The 10,938-nt window shown below is 45.0% G+C and overlaps 1 protein-coding gene across 2 annotated transcripts in view; it reads right to left on the reverse strand.

The window, feature by feature from the left end:
• SLTM (SAFB like transcription modulator) overlaps window positions 1-8,532 on the reverse strand; it is a 65,970-nt gene extending 57,438 nt beyond the window's left edge. For both annotated transcript variants that reach the window (XM_018564236.1, XM_018564235.1), the window contains exon 1: window positions 8,356-8,532. In XM_018564236.1, the coding sequence (XP_018419738.1) occupies window positions 8,356-8,493 (138 nt within the window). In that variant the 5' untranslated portion in view covers window positions 8,494-8,532. The remainder of the gene's footprint in view (window positions 1-8,355) is intronic.
• Between the last annotated feature and the right edge of the window lie 2,406 nt (window positions 8,533-10,938).

The following is a 10,938-nucleotide window of genomic DNA, read 5'->3' on the forward strand; positions in this document are numbered from 1 at the left end:
TAGCTAGATTACTATTGGCTATTGCAAAGCCCCCTATGCGATAGCTAATTTACATGACAGGTCCTCTTTATGGAGATATTGGGGTCCCCAAGACCCCTGTCACCTAGGGACCCGCAGAGATCTGCTTCATCAGCATCTGTAGCTGAAAAGTGACACTGAATGCAGGAAGTGATGTAAAATACATCACTTCCTGCATTCAGGGACTGGAGAGTAGATCAAAAGGGAGATCATGTACTTATCTCCCTTTGATCTCCGGTCACAGAGCCGTGCCGATCCTGGTCGCATCGGGCACAGCAGATCTCGGGACCGGCAACGGCAGTGACAGCTGTTGGTAATACAAGCGATCGGGCGTCTCTAGACGCTCGATCGCTTGAATGTAAAGCTCCCAGCCGGCCATGAAGCTGCTTGTCTGGCTCCGCCGTCCTCTCGTCACAGACGAGCGGATTTTTGGGCCGCCTAAACATATCGGCCAAAAATAGCACTTTCAGCAAAATTTCTAAAGTACCATCTTTCGGCTGAAATTGCAGGGCATGCCTGGTTTATTCCCCCTCTGACAGAACAGCGTCCAGCGGGGAAGAGAGAAACTGTCAGAGGAGGCCGAGTAGTGTGGGGGAGGAGAGAGCTGTGAGGCTGGTGTGTCAAAGGAGGGCCCGCAGGACCCCACTCACAATGACCTCCCCCCGTGACAAATCAGGATGGAGATAAGTGTAAGGGCAGAGAGAGATGCCACAGTAAGCAGACCTGGCAGTGCGGGGGAGGAGTCTGCTGTCAAACTAGACAGAGCTCTCCTCCCTGCACTGCCGGCTTAGCCTCCTGCGACAGTGAGTCAAGATGGAGAGCGGGTACAAGCAGTCAGTGATCGATGACTGCATGTAAATAATTGAGGACAGAGTATGTTTACCGTGTCCCCAATTATGAATGAACAGGAAGTGCTCTACATAACTTCCTGTTCATAAAGGATTGTGCACATAGGGGGGGGGAATCAAAACTGGAGCAGGAGAAAGGAAAAAATAAATTGGCAGCAGTTGTCCATGGTAACCAATCAGCGTCTCTTCAGTTTGTTTAGTTAAGATTTGAAAATGAAAGGGAGAGCTGATTGGTTGCCATGCACATCTACTCCAGTTCTGATAAATTCCCCTCAGTATCGTGGATTCCTGTTCATTATAACGGGCTGCAGAAAAGTAAATTAAGGACTCTGTTTCGTCAATCCCTTCTTTTTCTATTTTAAAAAGGGAAATACCAGGAGGTCTGTTTTAGACGCCTGATCCACCAACAGTACAGTTAAAAAATAAAAATGATACAAATAAAATATTTAAAAATTAAAAAGGTTAGGGGAAAAAAAAAGTGGTTTCAGCCTGACATTTTTTATTTTCGGTTTCAAACTTTCATTTCGGTGCACCAAAGTGAGGGAAATCCTCTAGCGGTCAGCACGGTAACCAGAACTAGTGTCCCCACTGTAAAACTTGCCAGCTACCATGTTCTAGTGACAACCCAACATCTGTTATTTTACTGTCACTAGGACAAAGAGAGTGAATCTCCCTAAAGGTGCCCATACACCTTACGACCATCGCAAGACTTATCTTGCGATGGTCGTAAGCTTATTAAGAGCTCGTACGATCTGCCCATCTTGGACAGGCAGATACTACTTGCGATCATCAAAAAAACGCCCCCGAGGGACGGGTTTCCGATTACTGCAATGCAGAACGGGCAGTGTGTGCTTGCGCACACCGGCCCATTCGGCATTTGTCCAACGAGCATGCTACAAACCAGCCGACAATCGTACGATTCTCAGGGGTTTTTCAAACATGCTCCTTAGACAAAAGACATGTGACCATACAGTAGAAACGGTCGCATGCCTTTTATACACCTTGCGATTATTGTACGATCGCGGAATTTCCCGCGATTATCATACGATAATTGCAAGGTGTATGGGCACCTTTAGAGAGACAATAACCCTCAATCTATCCTAATATCCATCGCGTGAAAGGGAGAGGAAAAAAGTTTTTCCAATTATCCCCTGATAACATGAATAGGTTAAATCATGATCCATAGTACAACTACATGTTGTGTAGTAGGGATCTTGATTTAGCCTTATTACTCTATATGAAGTACACGTACAGTGCACATTACAGATACAATGCACTTCCCATTTCAGCACAGGCCCTCTCTTACTGGTGCCTGTTCAATGGAGGTTCCAAATGCTTTTCCTCATATGTGTGGACGTCGTCGGCGCTGAGTGGCTGAGCACAGGAGCATCGCGTCACTGCTGTGGGCAGCGCTCCAGGTGGGGTCCTCTGGGCAGTCGACGGACACCTACATTAGGACCCCACCTGGAGCGCCGCCCACAGCAGTGACGCGACACTCCTCCGCTCAGTGACGACGTCCTCACTTCGTGAGGCACCACGGAAGGTACAGAAAAAAAAAAAATTTTAAACAGCGCAAGCATCGGGGCATTTTGACAAGTACGAATACTTGTCAAAGTGCCCTGTATCGGTTGCTAGCTTCGGTAGCGGGACATCCCTATACGGTACTTACTAGGCACATCAAAACAAACACTGCAGACTTATCTGCTACCACTAACCAGGAGCAGACCAACAAAACTACACCATAGCTTTATGAACTGAGGTGGTCAAGTACAGCACAGCCAGTGAAAGAAGAGAGCATATACTTATCTTTCCGGCAACTCGGGTCCTAAAATTCCACCAGTTTGCTGCTCTCCAGCCACTACAGGTATTTGACACTGGTTACCTGCATAGTGCGAGTTGTCAAGAAGTTATGACCCAAATATCGCATACACATTTAAAGTATAGACACTGAAGGGAGTTTATCAAAGCTGGAACAGATGTGCATGGCAACCGATCAGCTTGTCCCTTTCGTTTTCAAATTTTAACTGAACAAACTGAGGAGAGAAACCGATTGGTTGTCATGCACAGCTGCTCGAGAATTTGTCTTTTCCACTTTTGATAAATTCCCCCCTCCGTTTCATCATTTGTATGCGTCTGTGATCCCTTAAAGGGGAAGTTCAGAAGTGTAAAGCATACCCTCCCGGTTGGTTAGAGCAAACCAAGGACACTGCAACTGTCACTCACCTTTCCCAAAATCCCTGACAATCCTACCTCTACCTGATGCTCTGGGGTATGTGACAGCAGCCAACTGCTAGGCCCAAATGCTGTCACATGACAGATGGTATGACATCACTGCTCCTTCTAGACTGTGACCAGATGAACTACTGAAGAGAACTACTACTTTGCCCTTAAGAAAATGACAGTACTGCGCCACCATATAAATTGCATGGCCTGCTGCTGCTATAGTTTTACTCTTAGCTCCAATACTGCTCTTGTCTCCCCACCCATTAAAAGATGACTAAACTCTTGTCAAATACAGAACGTCATGTCAGTGTACTTGTACTCATAAACCCTAATTGGTGGGCAATATTTAATCTAAGCACATTACAAAACATTGCACTCTCCATATTAATACTCGTTACACCACTATTTGCAGAAGCCACATTTTTCTTAAAAGCCAGCAGGAACTGGCTAACCTCAAGACACTGGCAGAGCAGCACAATCCCATCCAGAAAAGAGTGGGTTCTTCACGTCTCTGACATTATGGAACCTAAGCAGTGGATAGCTACTTGTTAAGACAAATAGCAGCAGTTGTATAACATATGGACCACCTGGATTCATTATTGTTCATCTAAGGGTCCCCACACACCTTGCGATAATCGTACGATAATCACAGGAAATCCCACGATCGTACGATTATCGCAAGGTGTGTGGAAGCCGTGCGACCTCTACTACTGTAAGGTCGCACGACCTTAAACTTACGAACATGTTCGAAAACCCGCCGAGCATCGTACGATGTTCGGCGGGTGTGTAGCATGTTCGTAAGATAAAAGCCGGACGGATCACAAGATGGGATTGCTGGGAGACCTGTATGAAGAGGTTTGGCTTGGTCTTGGGCCGAGTGGGACCCCGCCTATTACTGGTGAAACCACTTCAATTTTAATAATGCTCTATGCAATGTATACCTGGCAACCCAAGTAGCTGACATAATTGAACAACTACATAGTGCTACATATGGAGACGTTCATACCAAAAAGACGATGTCCCTCCTCCTTCCCACCAATTCCATGAGGGATGCCCTGATCTGACAATATCTTATAGTAATTCTTGTACTGTTCCTCCTATGCCTCAATGTTTGTATTTTGTTCCTCGCAACTGTTCTGTATACTTAACCCCTTCGTGACGGGAGACGTACACTGTACGTCCAGCCACAAAGGGACCAAATGACTTGTCACGTACACTGTACGTGACAAGTTATTTGCTTCTTTAGAGGGCTGTTAAACGCTGAGAATCAGCTTTTAACATTCATTAATGGATGCCCTTAACCTTTTTCAGACACCCGATACCTTAATATCGGGTGTCTGAGAGTCACAGCAGAGGGACACACATGCCGGCTTTTGCCGGCATTCTGACAGCTCGTATAGATCGAGAGAGATCTCTCTCTCAAGCTATACTGACTTTTTTTTCTTTTTTTCCTTTCATGGATACATAATGTGTCTATTCCTACAATGTATCTATTCCTGGAAGAAGAATGTTTCAGTTTGCTGATCGTTGTTGCAACAATCAGGAAACCTATAGTGACAGCTGAATCCTGAACTGCTGCAGGATCAGTGTCACTAACTTATTATCGGCTGTTCTGAAGTTTGAAGCAACCTGATAATAACCAAAAATGTATTAATTTATCAAGCAGTAACAGTGAGATTAATTCACAATGACTGTTTGATATAATTAAATAAAATACAATTTTTAAGTTTAAAAAAAAGTGAAAAAAGTGTAAAAAAAAAAAGTGTAAAAATAAAATAAAATAAGGGACAAATAAATGAATGTATTTATTGCATTTTTTTAGCTGTGCTGGTGTTGTAAAAAAAATACTACAAATCAAAACTGGGAAAAAAGTGTTTTTTTAACGTTTTTTTTTCTCTTTTTTATATTTTATTTGTCCTAAGTGAGGCGTTAGACACACATATGTGATATAAATATGTAGCCCTATCTGTCCTCTAAAAAACAATATATAATATGTGTGGGTACATTTAGTAAGAAAGTATATTACTGACGTGGAAGAATCACACAGCAAAAATGTCAAAAGTGTGTCAGTCATTTACGAACAGAAACTAAAAACAAGCTCAGTCATGAAGGGGTTAATTTTATGTTTTCTATAAGTGTAAAGTTTACATAAAAAGGCTGCAGGAACACTTCTGACATGTTTCATGCCAAGGCACAATACTTTCATAAAGAATTATATAAACAACCCACAACTCATCATATAGAATCCTCAATTTCAAATGATACACACACACACACACACACACAGTGTTTAAAACTATATTAAAATATGTGTTCATTCACCATTCTACCATAGATATTCCAGCTAATTCCCAAAGAAACATAACAAAAACAGCTCTTCCTGCTCCTATAACCTGTCCCCTGGAGATGACATACAGGTCATATTAAAAACAGCAACAATGGCAGAAAATCTAATCTGTCTGAAGCCAGCAAAAAGGGAAAGGTATACATGGGCAGGCAAATGTACAGCATGCATTTGCAAAAGGTATTTTAATAAGGCCCAGAGCACAAATTTGTTTATTGGCATTCAGATGCAAAGCTCAGATTCCTGCAGACTCTCCCTCACAGCCTTGTCCATACCAAGCTATAGGCTTTCAGTTACAGGACTGGAGGAAGCATCAGTGGACTAAAGCACTGTGACATCACCAAGCTTGTTCTCCATTTAGAATTACTAGTTCCTCCAGCACAGTGGCAGATAGGAATTGTAGTCTCTCCATGCACAGATCCCGTGAAGGGATGACACAGCTATGTGGACGAAGCCATGCACAGCAGTGCCGATCTCAGAAACCATCATCATGAGCCTGGGAGAAAAGCCCCACAATTCAGTTGTGTTAATTTTGCTGGCTAGCATAAAGATGTGCTTTCTCTTTTTGTTAAGTTTCAAACAGGTCTAAAAAGCTGCCATGTTTGCCTGTTTGGATTTGGTGCAGAACCATACTGGAAGTTATCAGCTGCCTTCTAAAAGGTGATATCTGGGCTTCTGGTGAATTGCCAGCCTCTGTTTATTCTTTGGCATACATGTCCCACAGTTGTAAAACGCAGATAGTTTTTAGTTACATTGACACTAAACTCAATGTAACTAAAAAACTAAAAAAAGTGATAAACCTTAAAAATCAGGGGTGCGGAAATTAACAATTAATCCGTCGATTAATCGTTAATTTCTTTGATCGATCAAAATTATTTTGATCGATCAAAGTTCTTTTGATCCGTACTCACCTCTCCGCCGGCTTCCGGGTCTTCCGTCGGAGATCCGGTGATGTCACAGAACTCCTCCTCGAGTGGCTCTGTTGGCTAACGAAGGGAAGGGGGGAGGAGTCGGGCGATGTAGTTGTCCCGTGATCGGTAACGAAGGGAAGGGGGAGGATGTCCGTGACGTCACCGGAATCCTCCCCCTTCCCTTCGTTACCTAACGGGATCCCTTGGGCGGTGAGTCTCCTGCTTCATTAGTGCATTGGATGTGTGGACAATGTGTACATACTACAATGCAGCTAAAATAAAAATTAAATAATGTGTCATGTAAAATCTACTACCCTGTTAGAAATCTACTATCTGCTACCCTGGTGAGAACCCAGGGCTTTGTAGGGTCTCACCAGGGCTCTGTGGGGTTTAACCAGGACTAGTGAGACCCCACTGAACCCTACTTTAACCAGGGCTCTGTGGGGTTTAACCAGGACTAGTGAGACCCCACTGAACCCTACTTTAACCAGGGCTCTGTGGGGTCTCACCAGAGCTCTGAGGAGTCTCACCAGGCTGGTGAGTGAATGTGCAGCGCTAAGGGTCACCGGTGGGCAGAGGCGGCTCTAGGGTTTGCGAGATCTGTATGTGCGTTAGAATTAATCGAAATTAGTCAATTAAAAAAAATTTTGATTAATCGAACAGGAAAATTTTAATCATTACCAGCCCTATTAAAAATACATTCAAGTACCTTAAAGTGGCATTCAAGTCACAAATATTCTCCCCCAGTGCTGCTTTCAGGACTTACCTTAAATGATGCCTCTTGATCGGATCATCTTCTTTCCAATAGTGGCTGGTGCCGGTCTGTGATCCAGCACTGACTGCTGTGCCTACTTTGTCTGCGTGGCACGCTGCTGGGCTGCCCGCATTTACTTACACTGTGTCTCTCCTCTTCTCCCAGCAGAAGATCTCCACTGCACATGCACCCGCCCCATGACCTTTCACGGCCACTCGAGAATCTTTAGATAGGAGCGAGCGTTGGCAACAGAGGTAAGTAAATCCGTTTAGGAATTTAAAAAAAAAAAAAAATGTTTTTGCATATAGATATATACCCAAAAAAAGTTTAGTTATACTTTATTAACAAAAATCTTATGTTATGTATCGCTCGGCTGTAGAGCCTCAAATCATCTCTGAATTGGTGCAGACACAGTTTACTTCTGGTGGCTACTTTTGTTCCCCATGGTCCCTGTATGTATTGTAAAGTAGTCACCGCTCCAAGCTTGCTCCCATGATGCACTACAATCTCACATTTAGCTTACTAATTTATATTGAGATTGTAGCTCATAACGGGAAGGAGCATTTACAACACACACGGGGACCATGGGGAACAGAAGTAGCCACCCTCCAGAAGGAAGGTGTCAGTATGAATTCAGAGATGATTTGAGGATCTACAGCCAAGCGATACACAAATAAGATACATTTGTTAATAGTTAAAAAGGTACTTGAAGCACTTTTAAGATTTAACTCCTGAGTGAGTTTAGTGTCACTTTAACCCAGCAGGTATCCACACAGCAAAGGTCGTTTTTTTTGTATGCCTGGAGAGGGTTTTATTTTGTAGCGTAGCTTAGAAGTGTACCAGGGATCCCTTGGTACTGTATAACCCTATACCTCTGATGACATACCCAGGGAGACTAGAACTGCCAGGCATGGTCACAAACATGTTACTGCTCTTCAGCTTCTAATTGGTTATTACAAATGATAAAAGGCAGACTTTGTATTTACTAATCGTTTACTACATTACAGAAAAAGGGCTCACCGTGCTATGAGAACTGCCATGGACATACTAGGACAAGTCCAGAACAGTCTGTGTAAAATGAAAGGGAGAACCGGCGCCGAGCTGAACTATACATATAGCATGTTTCCAAGCACAGACAGCAGTGCACTCCCCCCTTCACCCATAGTCATGGCCTCAGGAAGGATCAGCCGGCCCACACCATGCAGGGAAGCCATAGCACCAGCCCTCCTCCCCCATATAGACAGACAGGCCTCATACCTGCTTGAGCCGGGCAACCAGCACGTTCTTCACCCCAGTCACGTCCAGGTTTCTCCGCTTCAGCTCGGATTTCAGATCGATAACACGCAGCTCGGACACCTTTTTCCTCTCGGTCGGGCTGTTACTAGTGGAAGCCATGGCGGCAAATTGAGCCCAACATCAACTCCAAGAAACAACAGCTCCAGAACGCCTCCCGCCACACACAAACAGTACGGGAAGGAATAACGTTTGCAGGATTTGTGCTTCCGGTGACGTCACATCCGGAACTTCGGTGTGTTGCACTCCTTCCCCTATTCCTCTGCCCGCCCCTATCGCACCAACTTAGAGGAGATTTGTGAAGAATAGGATGAACTCATTTTCATTTCAGACACATCTAGAGTAACTTACCTTCCTCTATTTATTTTCCTTTTCCCATGTCTGCTATGTTGTATTAAAAAAAACATATTCATGCCCAGCAAATCCAACACGGTCTGCTGCAATCAGCTGCTCCACACTGGGTTCCATGCCGCCATCTTCTTTTCTTATGTCAGCAAGGGGCCTCCTGGCGCTTCCTGTTCCTTGCAGCCGTTCCCCTGATGACATATGTGTGACGTACGCCTGGGCCCCAACCCACTGTATGCCAATCGCACGTGACCATGCGTAGCCCTGAACTGAGCGTGGCATTACAAAGATGTGGCGATACCACTCTCAGCTCGCCGGACAACAATCTTAGGCCAGCAGACTGAGAGCGATCATCACGTTCACTGCCACCATGTGTTTTTTAATGGAAACAGAGACCGTTCCCAGCAAGTGCTGTGACAATTTAAAACACTTAAACAAAGCCTATAATACCGCGGTCCTCTCAGACAGGTCTCACTATACAGTGGCGCTCCTCACAGAGGCAAGGATACTTAAAGTTCGTCTTCAGAGAGTATAGATAAGCTTAATGATTTTTAAGATCGTCCTTTAAAGGAGAACTATGGGGTTAAGGCTTTTCCCCATAGTTCTCCTTAGCCCTCGTTCACACCTGAACGTTTTGTAGCGCGTTCTACGCTCGACGAACGCTCTACAAAACGCTCAAAAATATAAATCCCATTGTATTCAATGGTCTCGTTCCCACCTTGGCGTATTTCCGCCCGTCCCTAACGCGCTACAAAACGGCCCACGCCTGAAAAGGTACATGTACTACTTTGGGCCGTTTTGTTGCGCGTTTCCATTGGGATAAGGCCAAGTAGCCTTCGGAAACGCGCGACGGTCGCGCAACTTTTTTATCACGAATCGCGGTAAAAAAACGTGCGACGGTCACGCGACAGACACGCATATGCAATACGCCTAGGTGTGAACGAGACCTTAGGGTAACGGGAGGACACAAACTAGCGTCCTCCCGTCACCCTAGGCTCAGTATACCGCAAGCTGTAGTTCGCGGTATATTGAGACGCCGAAGTATACCGCAAGCTGCTGTTTGCGGTATACTGAGACGCCGCAGCTGAAGCGGATCCCAACAATTGTGCCGGGATCCGCCCAGCTGCGTGACTGACAGCTGGTTCTGCCTATCTAGAGGCAGAGCCAGCTGTACCCGCCCCCTCCCCCGTCCGATGAGCCAGTCAGCGCTGGCGGAGCGGGGAATCCAGCCCCTCTCCTGTCACGGCAGAGAGCCGTGACAGGATCGAGAGGTGAGCGAACGCCGGTATGTGTTCGCTCACCTCCCGATCTACTGAGCCGACCTGCGACTAGAAAAGCACTCACCTTCATGTTCTCCTTTAAGCATATGAATAAATGGGCGCAGAACCAAAGCACAACGGTTGCAATTTTTCTGCATTTGTTTGTTTACTTTTCTCAACCCCTTTTAATATATACAGTAAATCCTAAAGAGTATAAGGCGGGGGGGGGGGGAGGGGGTCCAGGGAATATTAAAAAAGGGTTGGTAGGGGTTCCAGTGAATATTCAACAGTACCTTCTTTTATGAGTCCAGGTGGCTATTTTGCTGAATCCTAAATGGATATTTGTCCTCTCAAAGGTGCAAGGTTGACCACATTGAACAGAGGTAAAAGACATGCACATGAGAAAATGGGAAGGAGCATATTTTCAGCTGACCTGCTGAACAGTAAGGGGGTTATTCACAAAGCTGCCATAAGCAGCCGAAGTGAAGTGAGCCGAACGAAGTTCGGCTATTCACTCCGGCACAGTACGGCTGATTTCAGCCATATATTGGCTGCAATCAGCCGTACATCGGCTGCCTTTGGCCAGCCAAACATGCTCTGCATGTTCGGCTGAGCCTAAGTGCAGAGGGACTTCGACTCGGCCGATCAAACATCTGGATCGGCTGAGTCGAAGCTCTGGCAGCTCACTCGCTGCCGTTCGCCCCTATTCTCATAGGGGCCGAACGGCAGTGAGTGAATCGCCGAATGCTGCCGAACGGCATTTGGCTCGGCTATTGTATATCGCAGCTACCTCGCAGAATAGAAAAAGAGTGCAATGAATGAGAAAAAAAAAAACGGTTGAAAAATAGTTTTAAAAATGTAAATAAATAGGAAAGTTAAAAAAGAATTCAAATAGTTTCAAGAAAAGAAAAAAAAAAATTACAAATAATTGCTTAATGACAGA

Source organism: Nanorana parkeri, unplaced genomic scaffold, assembly GCF_000935625.1.
Source record: "Nanorana parkeri isolate BGI_ZX_2015 unplaced genomic scaffold, ASM93562v1 scaffold739, whole genome shotgun sequence".
Taxonomy (NCBI): Eukaryota; Metazoa; Chordata; class Amphibia; order Anura; family Dicroglossidae; genus Nanorana; species Nanorana parkeri.